This window comes from Vulpes vulpes, chromosome 4, assembly GCF_048418805.1.
Source record: "Vulpes vulpes isolate BD-2025 chromosome 4, VulVul3, whole genome shotgun sequence".
Taxonomy (NCBI): domain Eukaryota; kingdom Metazoa; phylum Chordata; class Mammalia; order Carnivora; family Canidae; genus Vulpes; species Vulpes vulpes.
The window spans coordinates 85831260-85848691 of record NC_132783.1 but is presented as its reverse complement, the minus strand read 5'-3'; the positions used below and the strand labels follow the sequence as shown (position 1 = coordinate 85848691).

The 17432-nt window shown below is 45.2% G+C and overlaps 1 protein-coding gene across 1 annotated transcript in view; it reads right to left on the bottom strand.

The window, feature by feature from the left end:
- LRMDA (leucine rich melanocyte differentiation associated) overlaps positions 1-17432 on the bottom strand; it is a 1011591-nt gene that overhangs the window by 416239 nt on the left and 577920 nt on the right. Inside the window, exon 5 of the mRNA XM_026005124.2 lies at positions 9570-9687. Within this exon, the coding sequence (XP_025860909.1) occupies positions 9570-9687 (118 nt within the window). The remainder of the gene's footprint in view (positions 1-9569; positions 9688-17432) is intronic.

Here is a 17432-nt window from a genome sequence, read left to right as displayed (position 1 = left end):
TAATATTTTTAAAGATGTATTTATTTGAGAGAGAGAGAGAAAGCATGAGCAGGAGGTGGAGAGAGAATCTCAAGTGGACTCGCCGCTGAGCATGGAACCTGATGCAGGGCTGAATCTCATGACCCTGAGATCATAACCCAAGCCAAAATCAAGAGTCAGACACCTAACTGACCCTGCCACCCAGGCACCCCCAAAAGGTAATTATTTAAATGCAAAGAAGCTCTCCTCTGAGCATCAGACTCCTCCTTGAACCTACTATGTTGAGGTACGAGGTGTCGTTACTGGAGGTCATACCAATACTGGTACTTACCTATTATACCTGCTTGGCTCTCACCTGGATGATCCAAAAAGTATGGATTAGCCACATTCAGACAAACAGATTGTATTTTTATTGCAACCAGACTTTGTGAAGACTTTCTCACCTGTGTTCAAGTGGGACAGCCCAAGAGTATCCCACTATTTTAGCCTATCCACTACCTACTTTGCTTCTCTGGCTTTGGGGGCCAATGAAAACAATAAGCAAATGTTAAATACTGGAGAAAACCCTTCCATCACTCAGCTGACATGAGTTTGCTTTTATTATCTTCTTATAGTTCACTCTTTTTGTCTGCTTTTGGGAGCTGGATTATACGCCCTCCCCACAAGTTGATATGTTTAAGCTGTAACTCCCAGTAGCTCAGAATGTGATTATATTTACAGACAGAGCCTTTAAGGAGGCGAACAAGCTAAAATGAGGCCATTAGGATGGGTCCTAATCCAATATGACTAGTGTCCTAATAAGAAGCTGAAGTCTGGGCACACAAAGAGATAGTTGGGGATGTGCGCACATACAAAGAACACCATGTGAGGCCACAGCCATCTGCATGCCAAGGACAGAGGCCTCAGAAGGAATCAATTCCTATCAACACCTAGATCTTGGACTTAGAGCCTCCAGAATGAGAAATGGATTTCTGTTGTTGAAGCCACCCAGTCTGTGGTATTTTGTTATGGCAGCCCTAGCAAACTAGTACATCTGCTATTAGTTGCAGGCAGTTTGGAAATAACCAGAACTCAAGAGCAGAAATTAGGACCATGCCATCGTCATTTTATCCTTTTTCCTTAGCCATAGAATTGCAAATACTATTAACATAAATCAGAGTTAACTTCAGAACAATGTTCATGATTTTCCCCCAGTGGGCCATCCATCGAGCAGCTTTCTCTGCCTTCTAGGATGTCTATCTGCCTGGGGCTTCAGTCCCCACCATCTGATGTTTCCATGTCCCAGAAGGGACTTTCTAAGTAAGGCAGAGCTTCATGAAGCCACAGAGTCTGCAAGGATAGGAAGCAAGGCCCTTGGCTCACTGAGGGGAAGGGTCTCTAACACTTTCCTGATGTCCTGTCACTCAGATCTCAGTCACTAGCCTTTTTTGTCTGTTCCTAAACAAGTAGCCTCTGTATTTCCAACCTCCTCCTTCTCTTCAGTGGGCTAGAATCACCAGGCTCAAAACAAATAATTAGTGCCGGGTGGGGGGGGGGGGCAAGTGGAATAAAGCATGTTAAGATTCAATGTTGTTCAAGCTGGCCAATGCACCTGTAGTGGGGAGAAGCTCCTTGCCAAGCCCTGATGCTGCACACAGAACGCAGGGTAACATTAGCTTTAAACACAGGTAACATGAGTACAGTGCCTCAACTTTATTCTATGAAAAACCTCCTTTCTTATGGAAACATCTTTCTTTTTTTCTTTTCTTTCTTTTCAAGCTAATTTTTAAAAATAACAAAAAAGTCTAAATTACAAAAGCAAAATACCAGGAATTGTCTTCTCAAGTGGATCATGAAAATGTCAAGCTGCAAATGCACAGTTTACAGATATAATCAGCTATAAGGGCTCCCTATCAATCATTACCAGAGATCCCATGAGGAAGGACTCTTCACAGCCCACTTATGAAGCCTTAAATTCAATCCTAAAAAACAAAGCAGCTATACCATAGCAACAGGGTCTTTGGAGTAAGGAGATGTCAAAGAACTTTTTAGGAAGCCATGGATCCATTTCCAGGGGAGTTATTACTAGGCCTCTGACAGCCATCAGCTCCCTCCTCATCCCAGCACCTAGCTCATTGACCTCTATGCCCACCTGAGCACCAACAGTGGCCTGAATGCTGGGAAGCCCTGGGCCAGCGGCTTCCTCTCACAGATTTCTAACATATCTGCTGTGCACAGAGCACTGTTACTCTCTCCCAGAAGAGACCTACCTGTACTTTCCTCCCACTTCAAACTTTGCCAAGGTTCCTACTCATCCTCCAATTAAATGGCAAACTTGGCCTAAGAAACAGAGCTCTCCACAGCCCAGCTCTGACAATTCTCTGCCTAGACCATGCATTTCCACAAAATGGGTTGGGGGCAGGGTAGGAGAGTAGTCAGGAGGTCACAATGGAAATTACACAGTTACCTTTGGCTCCGTTCCATATCCTCATCTTCCTACTTTTTTACTCTTGCCTTCCATCCTATTTTCATGTTGGGAAATATGTGAATTTTTAAGATACATAGAAAGAATGTGAGCTTTGGAACCTAGGCAGACCCAAGGAAAAACTTGATTCTACATTGCTCTGTAATTTTAGGTGATGTGTGTAAATTCTCTGATCATAAGTTTCCTCATTTGTAGATTCAAGTACAAGGAGAAATTCAGGATAATATTGTCAAGTCACTGATATAATCTCTAGTACACGCTGGACACAATACATGCTAGTCACTGTTTTTATTCATATAGCAGGGAAGTGTCAACACATCTAATGAAGTACTACTGGGCACTTGGTCAACCCTGAGGCTGACCTTGCAATCCTAATTATTTAAGCATCCAGAGAGCCTACATAAGTCAACATGGTGATGCCAAAAACTAAAAAGTTGTGTCCTATTTAAGAGCTCTGGTTCAAGTGGCCAGGGAAGGACCAAAGGGCATGATGGATGGATGGATGGATGGATGGATGGATGGATGGATGGCTTTGAGTAGCAACACTACTCAAAATCCTAGTGGCTTACAATAGGAATTTATCTCTTGTGCAGAGGTCTGTGATTGGCTGGGGTTGTGATCTGCTTCAGGCTGCAGGTTAGGTTCAGGTCTGTCCAATGTGTGCTTCACGTTGCCTTCATAGAAAATGGTAGAGATGCAAGAGGAGTGAGTGGAAACACATGACACCCGGTAAGGCATTGGCCCAGAATTGGCATGCTCTTATTCCCACTCACAAACCATCATGTGGGATGGATGAGGAAGTAAAAAGAAATACACAGTTTTAGATAAACAGTGAAATTTACCACACTTGTCCCAATTGTGCAATTTTAGAAGCTATATGAAGTATCCTAGGGTTCCAATTCCATAGAGAGTGATACTTACATCCATGATTCTCTAAACATCTGTTGACAAAAGTGAGCATGGTGGAGGGAGGCCAAAAAGAGGAAGAGTGTGGAGCCGGACCCCTGTGATGCAGTGAAGGCCAGTGGCTCCAACAGAGACGCAACAATCTCTTGTGGGGCATTGGGCCTAATGCAGAGCAGTATGTGCTCTGTGCTCAGCACCTGGCCAGGCCCCAGGGACTTCTGGGAGAGGCTCTGAGAAGTTCCCTTCAACACTACCAGTTCTGTTTCACTTTCCTTCTCCCTCCTGTGGATTTCAGTTTCCATCCATAGGGCTCTTCCAGGGAGTGGGAGATACAACTTTCCTGCCTATCTCTGATTCTAGACAGTGACTATGCCAAAGCAAGGCAATGGAGACATACCAAAATTGCCCCTAAAGAACAGTACTCTGAAAGCATTTACTGGAGACCCAAGATGCCATGCTGCTAAAAACGGAGAAATAGAAAATCTTTCCCCCCACCTCAAATAAATGTGGTAAACTGTGAAATCGGGAAGAAGAATGAAAAACAAACAGACTGCAAATTTTTGGCTTCTGGAGTTGTTTCTAAACACATCACCCAAGCATCTTCCAAAAAATAAATTAACTTAAAATTTCTCCTCCCTTCAAAACTTACTCTAAAATAACTGAAAATAGAATCTGAATATGTCTGTAGACAAGAAACATCTGTATGAAAACAGAAAAGAACCATAAAACACTAACATATTCAGGTAATTAGAAATATCCAGAAAATACACTGACATTTTTTAGTTTTCTTCTGAATGTTTGGCACGGTAGAAAACTTTCAATATATTAACTTATCACCTATTTAACTACATGAATAAGTGGTTTACAATATTTATCTACAGCCATACCCTGGCTTTACATAAAACATATATTCCTGAAAACAGTGAGTATGGAGGAAATGTTAGTACTTGCAATCAATGTAGAGGTCGTTTCTGATAACTCGCTACATGTCTGCAACTGAGCTAGACTCACCCAACAGAAGCCACGAAAGCCCTACCCGGTGGTAGGGAAGAACTGGACCAGGCATAAAACAATCAAGTAAACCAAGCAAACCACTAAGCAGGGCTCCTTTATGGTATGACCAAAAATACAATGGCAGCTAAGCCCAAGAAAATCTCAATTAAGCTACACACAGATTCGTGGAACACCTCAGTGTGTTTGCTGAGAAAAGTTAGTTTTTATTTCCCACAAGCCCTCAAACGAGCAAGTAGATTCTGAGAGCAGGACTCAGAGAAGGCCGCACAGGGAGGCAGGGAGCATGAGCTCAGATCACAGTCTTGCCTTCCCCTGCAAGACTACCTGATGGAGAAGCCCAGACCTGGCAATCAGCGTGGCCATAGGCCCCAGCACCAAAAAAGAATCACAGAGTAAATCCTTTGGAAAAACAAGTATGCAACCCAGAATCTGTCCTTTCTGCCAACGCACAGATTCAAGTCATTACATTGTTTTAAGGCAGAGGTCCCTTTCCTGCTTTTCCAGAGGACCATATTGAAGCAATAAAAAAAAATGGACCACCTCTCACAATGGATCTACCAAAATGCTCTGTTGTTCCCAGCTCATTCTTTTGACGAGTGTTGGCTGAGCCTCTGCTATAAACCAGACACTGGGGATAAGGGAGCAATAAAAACAGGCAAGTTCCTACCCTCATGGAGCTGACATCTCAGGAGATGAGCAGCTGCTTCATTCTGACAAAAAAAAAAAAGCTGACTTCCCGATGCTTCCATTCCCTATCTTTATGTTCGGTTGCCATTTGTGTGTGTGTGTGTGTGTGTGTGTGTGTGTGTGTGTGAAATCCAAAATGTGAGCCATTTTGTGTGTCATCTGTGTAGACACAGGTGAAAGAAATGAAAGGAAACTGGGGAGTTAGGTCCTAATATCCATGTCAGGAGTGGACTGTGTAGTGTGGCCATGGAAGGAGGTGATCCTCACAATCCAAATAATTTCTAACTTTTAGTTTAAGGTCAAGAATAAAAAAAGATTTCCAGAAGGAACATGTACTCAGATGTTTATTCCTTTAACATTTCCTTCTCTCTCCCTTCCTCCTTCTCTCCCCTTCTTGACCCTCTACTTCTCTCTCTCTCTCTCTCTCTCTCTCTCTCTCTCACACACACACACACACACACACACACATACACACACAGAGCCTCCAACCCACTGGGGAAAAAAAAACATCCCAAAGATACACACACACACACAAATATACAAAACTACATAAATGCACAAACTACATGTGATAGGAAACCCAAGCATGCCCACATAAAGGCATACATCACAGGTTTTCAAGAAAACACTGACACTCACAAACACTCCTGTTACCTTCTGTCACCTACAGCAGAATGGCCACAATTATAAGCAAAAGTCCACGTGTCAAAACACTTTCTCACACAGGCTGTGATTCTCAGTCTAGCTGCTCTCCCCACTGCTTCTATAAGGTTCTGAAGATTACACAGTTGGTAGCCAACTTCATGTACATGCCTGTAAACAAGAGGGCTCAGCTTTAAATAATTATGTCAAAGAAATGACAACTGTACTCTTTGCCAGAACAGGGATGAATAATTACAAAGCCAGGACATAATTAAGCAATTCTGACTGTCGGGTTCCTGAACTGTCTGATGCGTAGGGCTGGCATGTCCGCCATGCATACCCCCCTGGACAGGCCTTGCACCCCTTTGATTTATGTTTCCTGATGTGGTGAGAGGGGATCATGGCCTTGCCATCACAGAAGCCTTTCTTTGGGGGCCTCCGCCTTCTCAGCGTCCAGCTTGGTGCCCTCGGCATTGACGATGGCATGATTCCAGGGGCCAGTATTTGCAAAAGATACCTATTTTCTTTAAAGTTCCAGGAAAGGCGCAAAGCCTAGCTGTTGTAGATTCCTTAGCTAACAACACAAACACACCAGACTGGAGGAGTCAATTGGAGCCTTAGCTATCACTTCCCTAATGAATGATGGTGTCTTTCTAGAGGACTATCAGAGCTCTCGGAGAGAAAGCAGCCTTTAAACAACAAAAGCCACAAGGCAGCAACGAAGGGGGCATGTGTCATCACGGGAGAAGGCTAGAGCAAACTCGCACTCAAGCGCCAGGGCCTGCCGGGTACCAAATCAAACCTTTGTGACATAGAGGGTTTATTAGCTCCTGGATGATTTTGCATTTGCGTCAGCCTAGAACACCCGGACCGCCTGTTCCCTACCTCCAAGGCAAGGGCTGTGATTGGAGAGGCATTTTCCATTCTCCCAAATACTTTATGTCAGGAATAAAATGAAAACAGCTCCCCAAATCACGGCCTCCTTGATCATCCATCAGAGCATTCTGCTGAATAAGCACAACAGGCCGCTGCTGCCTGAGAAAGGACAGAAGCCAACTTGAGATCCCGATTCTGTGATGAAAAATAGGGCTTCACTAAGTGTGCTCAGCACAGCGTCGGCAATTCACGGGGAGTAAATTGCTCTCCACTTAGAAGCCGACTCCGGGTGTACACAGACCCCCCAAACATACATATGTATATACACACAGAGAAAGAAAGCGAATATACACACCTGCGCAGTAACAAACATATGTCTGTACACACTGTGAGCAGGCGAAAACCAGCCCTTTGAACACCAATTTACTAATTCAGCAAGAAGCTCATTTGGGCTCTTTCTATCTGCCAGAGAAGTACCAATGCGTGTCTCTGAAACCAGGCCGAAGGGAATCGCCTGGCGTTCAAGAGAAGCATACAGTTTGCTATGAGAGCAATACCCAGGGAAGGCCTCTGGTGCACCTGAAGCATCATGGCATAGATACGGCACCCAACTGGAAGCCCAGGCCCCTGGGTTCTGATCCCAGCTCTGCCAGGCTGTAGGGGCCGTAGGAAGGAAGCTCCATCCTCACCTGGTTCCTTCACCCACAAAATGAGAGCCCAGACCAGGTGATTTCTGAAGTCCTCTCCAGTTTGAAAGTCATGTGACACTCCAGAAAGCTACGGAGTGAAGATCCTCATTCTTTGTCAGAGTTATGTCTGTCTCTCCTCAAATAATTAATGGGTATTTTTAAGCCTAATACCATTAGCAAAGACGTGGGAGTCAATCACACAAACATAAGCTAATTCTATAATTGATTAGAAAGTAATTTGGAGCTTTGAAGAGCATTTCTGCTGATGCTGTTAATGACTCAGAGCCGGCTCCTACTGGATTTTAAGGAGCCATACCTACTTGCTTCCAAAGCCAGCGGGAATTTGGGTCCCTGTTGCCCCCTCTACCCTAAGAGAGCAATTCAGCTTTTACCTGTTTTCTTCTTTTAGGCCTTCTTATGAGGTTTTTATTTAGAACAGAGAAATGCATGGGGGAAAATGTTCGACTCACTTGCTCCAGAGGTAAGACCTGAGTTGAACGATGTGGCTCTGTGGGCAGACACACCAGGAAAGCTCCAGTGTCAGCTCTTCCTAGCCAGGCTGCCCAATGAACACCTCTCGGCCTCAGTTATCCCACCTGTATCACCTCCTATATTTCAGGGTGATTTGAGGACTCCCAGATCTGTACACACAGAGCCTGAGGACCATGGTGAGCACACATGGAGCACCCCACACAACCATGATGGGTATTATAATTGGTGCCCCTTCAGATTTCCTGTGACAACACAGAGCTTCCCCTGTCGGGAACAGGGGGAGCAGGAGAGAAATATTGATCTGTCCTATAAAGTGCAGGCAGACGTAAGGGTGGAAAATGTTGAATGGGCAGGAACCCAACGTATTATAAACAGTTCATTTGTTGTCCTTTGTTTGGCGATGTTGGCTGCCTCTGGAATCTTTTAACTTGAAAAAAAAAAAGGAGGCCAAGAAATAAATTATTTCATTTGGACAAAATTACAAAAGCTGGAATAACTAAAGGCAGTCATGAGCAATACATCAAATCTCTGCCTCGATAAGGAAAACTGTTAACACTTTAATAGCTATGAAACGAATCACTCAATTAATTTCCCACATGCTGAAATAGGTAACAATACATTTATCTGCCAGTATTATACCCTCCGTATCATATATTTCCACAACTGTTAGCAATTTTATTCAGCATAACGGGAAATAAGTTGCACCTCATGGATTCAGGGAGAGAAAGTGGCCTGAGGTCTGCTGCCAGCTGAGCAACTTGATGGAAGAGGTTTCGTTTTTCTGTTTTGGTTCTGTTTGTTTTTTTCTCTTTCCCTCTTAATCATTTCCAATGCATGTGCAAGGTGCTCTAAGTCAATAGGCAAGGACAAACTAGACCTCCAGGATTTCTGGCCAATGTTTTCAACACACAAGCTAGGGTCCCACAGGAAAGGGGGGCCCTAAGTAGCTCCATTGGGCTCTGGGGCATGATGGACCTTGAAAGGGGTCATCAGGGGTCATCTGGTCCATTCCCCAGCCCTGGGCTTCACAGAAGGATCCCAACTCCTCCCAAAGAGATGACTTTCCACATCCTTAAACATTTCCTTGACTCTGAATCCAAGACTCAAAGCCATATATCTCCTGCCTTATCCTCCTGTCATGAAGATGGCACCATATGCACTTCCATGGGCTCAATGCAGACTCAGCTGATAAAGGAAAGGGCAGTAAAACTATTCCTAAGAGCTCTGGAGAGCTGCATCTAGAGAGGATACGCTAGTCCCAGGTCACATTGTCAGGGGGGAAGAAAAGGCCTTTCCCACTAATAATATCTCCAAGACCTGTTGAGCCTTCATACCTGTGAACAGAAGAAAATCACTCTCCCCTACCTCCACTATGGCCCCAAGAAAGAAGAGCTCCTTCTGGGTTACTAGAATAGTCCTACCCTCCTGAGGAAAAGGAAATGCCCCAGGCTTTCTTCTTTTTCCTTTCTCAGCAACAGACCTGTAGAGACCCCACCTTGTAAATGAAACATCTTCAAGAAGGCACTTTGAAATCTGCCCCCCAGAATGTCACCACTGGGCTGTATATGGTGCTGCTTTATTGGTAAAAGAGCCACCTGGGTGAAATCACCTTCCAAATGAGGTCCCCTAAGATAGATCGCAGGAAGACCCAATTTATTCCCAGTCCTACGTCTTGCTAGGCCAACAGCGTATCCACGGATAAAACCCTGGTTGGAGACTCTCCTGCATTCCAAACACAGAAAAAGGTCCTCTGTGCTCAAAGAATAACCAGTAGGGCAAGACATAAATCCCTTGTGAAGACCAGAAAGTTGGCAGCTTACCTTGGGCTTCACCACCTTCATGAATGACCCTCTGACCAAAGCTTCCTCTCGTTCTTGTCTGGTTACTTTCCGGGCATCCAGAAACTTCAAATTGGGCAGCTTGTGCAGAACAAAGCATCTGAAAGAAAACAGAGACAACTCAGGAGGGTAGGCAATGGCCTCAAAGATCCATGCAATTTGTCTCATGCTAAGGGATCTACATCATTAGGTCTTCAGAAGTTTAGATCTTGGTTGCTGCTTCTCTTTCACAAAGAATGAACAATCAGTCTTTGCAGAAATCCAAATAATTATATTTCACACACACAACTAAACCTCAAAAATATACACTAACGATTGCTCTTGATTCAAATATAGACACACACACACACACACACACACATACCTGGATGAGCCAGGAGGATCCTGTATTCCCCTGCCCTTCCATTCTGGAAATGGGCCCAGCTTCTTTGCCATGCAGAAAGTTCTCAGAGAAACTAATCTACAACCTAATTGTACCATTTGTGTCACTGCCTTCCTGTGGGTCATAACTCTCATTTCTGAGATAAAAGCAATCTTTGGGATGCCTAGCTGACTCAGTCAGTAAAGCATGTGACTCTTGATTTTGAGGCTGTAAGTTCAAGCCCCACAATGGGGATAGAGATTACTTGAAAATAAATCTTTAAAACAAAACAAATCTTCAGTTTGAAACTAAGATGGGAGACATTGGCCATCCAGGACAATAACTAGAACACAGGTTGTGATAACATGGATGACTTCAGGATAGAAGCTAGGAGCACACATAGCTGAGAAATGCTTCCTTGAAGAATCAAACAGGGACCATCCCTGAGTTACTTCCACACTGGCATGATGACGATTATCTTTACCAAGGTTAAACAAGAAGAATAAGATTCTAGAGGATTTTTAAAAATATTTTATTTATTTATTCATGAGAGAGACAGAAAGAGAGACAGAGACACAGGCAGAGGGAGAAGCAGGCTCCTCACAGGGAGCCTAAAGCAGAACTCGATCCCGGAATCCCGGGATCACACCCTGAGCCAAAGACAGACGCTCAACTGCTGAGCCACCCAGGTGTCCCTCTAGGAGATATTAATTTAATAGCCCAATAAATACTAATGCAAATTCTCCCCGGAAAGAGTCTTCGGTGTCCATCATGGCCTCCAAGGATAAGTTAATGGCTACTTGTGTGAGAAAATATTAGGCAGGTATATTTGGAATTGATGAGAAGATCCACGTGGCCACAGGATAGATATATAAACATATAAATACATATATAAAAGGCATAGACACCTGCCTATTCTTCTGCTTCCTCAGGGACAGTTATCAACCCAGATTTCTGTTGAGCCCCCATACTTGATCACTTAAAGGAACAATTGTTTAGACCCTGTCCCATTTAGGAAGAAGAGGTAAGTACCCAGTGTCAAGAGTAGTAGATTATCTCCATTGGAATCTGACGTTTCCTTCCTATACTCAGCCTCCTCAGTGTTTACTCATCTTTCAAATCCCAACCCACATGAACTTTTCTCCTGCATCTCCAGACCACACTGTTTTCTTCCTTCTCTGTACTCCCGGGATATACTGGGAGCACCATGCCATCTAATGCTTGGTTGTTTGTTTTTACGTTTTTTATTCATTTTATTGGTGTTCAGTTGATGTCCTCACCTGTAAGCTTCTTAAAGGCAAGGACATTTTTTTTTCTCATCCTCATACTCTCTCAAGAAGTAGCATTAGACTAGACTCGATAGAGTTTATTTCAGTTATACGAATATTTCTTGAGCACCTGCCATGCACCAGGCCCCAGGTATAGAGAGGTGATTACAACACAATTCCTGCTCTTACAGGGGTTCTCGGTGTAATGGGGAAGATAGACTCAAATAGACACAGTAGAAATTCACACAGCTAAGTGCTGAGATTGGAGTTATGCGCAAAGCAATTCTGGGAGCACAGAGAAAGGGACCAAACATCACACACTGGATGACTGAAAGCTCATGGCTAGAGGAAAAGGAGGAGAAACAAGAAATCTCAAGTGATGATCTTCAAAGAACCAAACCCTAAGTCAACCCTGGGCACCGAGCTTTTTCTCAGTGCAAATGTGACCTAGAGTATGTAGCATGCCCCCCTCCTCACAGGAGCCTTGGGCACTGGAGGCCAGCTCCCACATTCATTAGAGGTCTCACGTCACCAGGTGGCCTCCATATACTTGCCCAAGATCTGGCTGACTGCTGAAACACCAGAGAAAACAGCTTAGCAGCTTCCCGTCAAAATACTCCTTCAAGTGACAAGACTCTTGAGTTATTTTTGAGGTACAGTTTTCTTCCCCAGAAATGGCCACCCCAACATCTGAGGTCCCAGAAATTGGACTGTCCACTTCCTCCCTAGTCTCAATCGATCCTCTTCTTTCCAACTTCTCCCTGAACCTCTCCCTTCCCTTTCCAAATACCCTCTAGCCTCCTCCAAAATCAGAAAGTTTCCAAAAAGCCTCAGATGAACTTCTCTCCTCCAGTAGAACTCCCACTGGCCTCAGTCAGTGTCAGAGAAAACTTCCATCTTCTGCTTATAGCAGCAAAGTCTTGATGACAACAGATTCTTTCAAATAAAGACATGTACAGACGGAAACAATATGTCAGGAGTGACGCTCAGAGGAGTAAAGACACCCACTAAGTGTAGGGTGGGAAAAGATGAATATTCAGGTGAAGAAAACATCAGTATTAGAAAATCAGCCAATGTTTAATGATGGAATGAAAGATGTCTTCACGGGGCTGGCAGGAACCATGATGACAACAGACAGCACGTTGTCATTTTGCCCCACTTTGGATCACAGCCCTGAAATCAAAGGAGAGAGAGAGAGAGAGGTGCTGGCTTTTAAGCTAGTTAAAAATGTTAGATGACAAAGAGCTGCTGTTTTCAGAGCACTCTTCTTATACAATCGAAGAAACAGCCCATGAAATAGGCTGCCACTCATCCCTGAAACTAGGGCTGACTTGGCTCCCATCCTCACGGCCATTCTGGGGCTTCTAGGTGGTTAATGCCTGGAGAGGTGTGAGGGACACCAGGAAGGCCTGGCCCAGATAACTCAGCCTGAGACTCAGCCCAGGTCCAAAGATACCTCCCCGCCCCCCCCCCCCGCCCCCGAGTCGTCTTCATACATGCACTCACACAACCAGTAATTGCTGAGCTGCTACCACCCGTCACAAACTGTGCCAGGTGCAGAGAATAAGGTGATTCGCAAAACAGACAAGGTCCCTGCTCTCAAGGAGCTTAGATTCCAGCACAGACATTCTCAAACTTAAGAGGGCATCGGCAACCCCTCGAATCTGGCTTGCTGAAACACAGATCACAGGACCTCACCCCCAGAATTTCTGATTCCCTACATCTGCCGTAGGGCCTGGAATACACATTTCTAGCAAGTTCCCAGGCAGGGGCGGCGAGGCTGATGCCACTGGTCCTGCTGCAAGCCTCTGTCCAAATAAAATTAACACCATGAGGAATAACAGCTTTGGAATTACGAGGTTGGTGACGTGATAGGGAATCTCCCTCCCGATTCTGCTGCCAGTCTGCCATGCCCCGTATCTGGTACAGAGGGCCCGGAGGGCAGCCACCTCCAACACATCTCTCTGCCCCTTGGCGGTTTGCAACTAGCTCCCAACACCCTGCCAAGTGATAAGTCAGTGGGCTCTCTGCCCGCCTGTCCCATCCCGGGCTTGGGAGATCTATTTCCCTTTGTTCTAGGTCGTGTCAGGGTGTCAAAAGCTGCAGCTTCCATCCCGGGTATAATACAAGTTTGCCATAAAAATACAACCGAGGATTCCCGGAGCCACAGAATGAAGGCCTTTACAATATCAATTCAACCCTTGTAAATTTAATCCAGGGTTATTTGTTGCACCAAAATCTCTTTACCGTGATGTATTACTTAGTTACTGGGGTTATCACAGCCGTATCCTAAAGTTGCATAGTACATAAAACACTTCAGTTAACAATGCGAGAAGGCTAACTCCCCCAGATAACCTGCAATCACAAGGGCTAGTCCAGATGACATGCCTCTGTCAGCTTCCACGAGCTATTGATGGTTCAATCAGTTTGTTTTGAAGGTAAAGTACAACAAAAGGGCAGTAAACTTATTCAGACTGTCAACAGGGGCTATCGGGAATGGGGCTTGCAGGTAAGTAATTCTGGGTGTTTTAAGGCTATTATCAAACAGCAATGGTTGAAGGAAGAGACAGCTACTAATAACACAGAAGGCAGCCATCATAAACCACTTTATGGCAGAAACCCCCGTCTATAAATCCTGCGACACCCGGAGACAGCTTCAGATTTATAAAACCGCTTGTTAAGCCAGGGCCCTGCTTAATGAAAAGAGATCGGTCTAAGTTCTGAGTCTCACGTCCCTAGCTCCTGAGGGCGACTCTAATTTTCCTGACCTTCCCAAGGTGGCTGGGCCAAAGTCCTGGGGCTGGGCGCTGGAAGCCAGGGGCGCTCTGGCTGCGATGGGGAAGGTGAGGTCATCTAGGAGAAATCTGGGATGCTGGGAACGTGTACGAAGGCTCATCATTCGTTTCTGTCTAAAAGCAGATTCTCTAAAAGTGAGACCCGCACACAGAGCCCTGCAGGTTCTCTCTCTTTTCCTATGGCATGCTCCCTTTTCTTAAAGGACTCCTCTGAGGAGACACCTACATACTGGCAGGGGGAGAAAAGGAAGAGCAGAGGGCCTTCCTTTTCTGTTTGTGTTTTGCTCCCAAATCAATTTTCTCTGCCCAAATCGCAAAGCTCTGGCATTTTTCATCTAGACTTCAAAGGGAGAGGGGGACACTCTTCCCTCCTGCTCAAACTGCTACCCCAGGGGGTGCTGGCTGCTTCCCCGGGAACACCACACAATCACTGAAACACCAAGACGGCTCCCCAGTGTCTGCTCCTGCGGTTGGCTACCATGTTTCTTCCTCTGAGACTCTACTAAAGAAATACCAAGTTTCCAGATCCTAAGGGAATCAGAATGCAGGGTCCCCTGGAGGTTTTCCCTACCTCTTTCCATTTATGGCAACATGGAATGCCCATCCTTCCCATGATCTCTTGCCACCTTACTGCCCCCGGGCGTGGGGGTTGGTGGGGAGACATGGTGCAAGCTACTGATGATCCACTGGGGGCCCCTGAAGTCAGCAACGGGTCACCCAGGAACTGTTCTCAATCATCCACAAAGCCTAACAGGATGGAGTGAGCACGCCAACAAAATATCAAGCTGCTCTGCTTTTCCCTGCATTACCTCAACCCCGTTTGGTAACACTGGTTACCTCATGCTAATCAAAAGCACTCATCAACCGCTAAATGCATCTGACTAATTGTCAAAAGTCAGCAATGGCTGAGATGTAGCTCAGTAAAGAAACCCAAGCTTATTAAAGAGACGAAAGGGGGAGAAGATGAAACAGAGGAGAGGTCTTCACAACAAAAAGCGTGGAGACTGACCGGGTAGAGGAAAGGGTCCAGACTCTGGGTTTATTTAGCTTGTGTGATCTTGGTTCAGGCCACCTTCCTGAGCTTCGGTGTCTCCATCTGCATAATGAGGAGAACGGGCTAGATGACGCCTCAGCCTCTCTTAAGCTTCAGCCTGCTTGAATTCTGTGTGCCTCCAAGTTAATTTCCAATAAACACATCCATAGCCTCCTTTCTTATTACTCCAATTTCCTTATATAACCACCCCCTCACACCTCCAGGTAAAAGAGGACTGTGAGAAAAAGTCAATAAAGACCAAAGAGTAATGAACAAACACTGTGAGTGGAATAACTCCAGATGCTCAGAGAGATGACAATGATCTCACTCTAATGAGCCGAGGTGAGCTCACCTACAGCATTAATGAATGCCTGACAACTGGCAAAGGCCAGCTGATTTTCCTCACAGTTCACCGGCAGCATGTTTGAAGTCTCCGTGCAAACAATACACCCACAGGACAGAGCAAGGCCCTCTACAGAGGGTAACCAGCAATTACTCTGTGGGCTTCTGTCACTTTGATCTCTGGGTCGTGACCTTTGCTTTCTTGTGATCTTCAAAGCCCAGATTGTAGATTAGCTGGAGAATGCTAGCTGGGTTATGTAAGCCACAAGTTTAACAGCTCCTATTCGGCTGGGAAATGGTGGCAGCCCGGGACAGCCAACAGACTGCGGAGGGTCCCTCCCTCCTTCCCTTTGGCTGAGTGCTACAGACACTGGGCAGGCCCCGGGCTGCTCTCTGTGAGGGAACAAAGGAAGGGTGTCACGTTTTAAATAATTTAAAGTTGTGAGAAATACAGAGGGGCCTACTGAGGAAGCAGGAGGAAGGAGAGGCCAAGCAGAGATTGGAGTGGCAGGAGGGAATGAAGGAATGGCAGGAGGGTTTGGTGACAGAGGTAGAGCCAAGAGACCATGAGACCAAATCCTGCAGTTGAGAAGCCAGGCCTAGCTCTTGCGTACTGTTGACTTTCACTCCGTTGTCTTTCCTGCAGGAAGAAGAAAGAAAAGAACTGCAAAGGAAGACGAGAAACAGACCACTCCGCGCACCCAAGTTTCCCATACGTGACTCATTTTTTGGCTGGTGTTGAATTCCACAGGAGGCCTCAGGTGGTTTCCTAGTATGACGGCGGCCTCCCAAGCCAACCAAGCTCTGCCTCACCACTCTCTTCCCTCCCAAATCCTGAAGGCTGCTTGTTATCATGTTCACCTCCATTCAACATTCATCCCACAATAGTGGCACAGTGTGTACACACAGCAAAGCATGGGCAAGTTCAAGCTGCTTTAATAACAAGGCAATGGACATTTCTCAGCCATGAACTGTGATGAATGGCAAAGAAAAAACCCCAGGCGTGGTTCGCTCCTGCCCCAGCAGGACCAGGGCACTGCTCAACAACTTGGTAGTATGTTCATGCTCACATACAGATTTAATGAGCCCGTTTTACGGTGGGGATATGTGCCAAGAAAATCCAACTGTGTGCACAGGGGGTAAGGAAGGAAGGAGAAGGGGTAACCTTGGGGGATGGGAGGAAGGACTCAGCAGAAAGTGAAGCATCTGTGAAGCCATTTCCAATAACTCCATAAATCTAGTCACTTCCCACTTCTGCTCCAGTGGTTGGCCACAACGTGACCTAAAAGTGGGCTGACCTCTCTGAAATCAACACCTCCCGGAGAAATGAAACAGACGTACTTGTTTTGATGTATGGCTGGGTGACATATTATAAATATTACATCACATAACCACAGAGGATGCCAATCAATAAGAAATTTTTTCAGACAGCACTAAATGAGCCATGGGTTCTTGCTTCTGAATACACTCCTTTAAGGCTCCTACTATTGCTTAAATGATTAATAGAAGACATATTGTCAGAAAATGTACTTAAAGTGAAAAACAGTAAACTGTAGAAATATCATTCATTTTTTAAGCAATTTTCTAGTGAAAATGTCACATAAATTTACATAGAGGCCCTACTATTAGGCTCTGGGTAACAGCTAGAAGGAAGGCAGACCTCATGCTTTGTAGGAGGAAGGGGCAGGAAAATATTTTACCAAAAGGCAAAAAAAGAAGGAGGCTGCATTGCCTGGTAGAAACTCAAACACTACAAGAACTCTGGATTCAACAGCCGTATTGTAAAACCCTAAAATTTCTCAGGAGCAAATGAAGCACAAACTCCAAGATGAAGAAAGCAGGGCTGCTTACAGACCAGAGAACAGAACTACATCATATGTACATTTATCTCATCCAAATGTAAGTGTGAGAGTGCTTGTCAACCAGAAATAAAAAATAAAAAAATAAAATGAACAAAAAAATTTAGACTCGCTAGAGAATAGGCCTACCATTCCACTCAACCGTCATGTGCTGTGCAGTGAATGTGTGACTGGATGGGCACACATG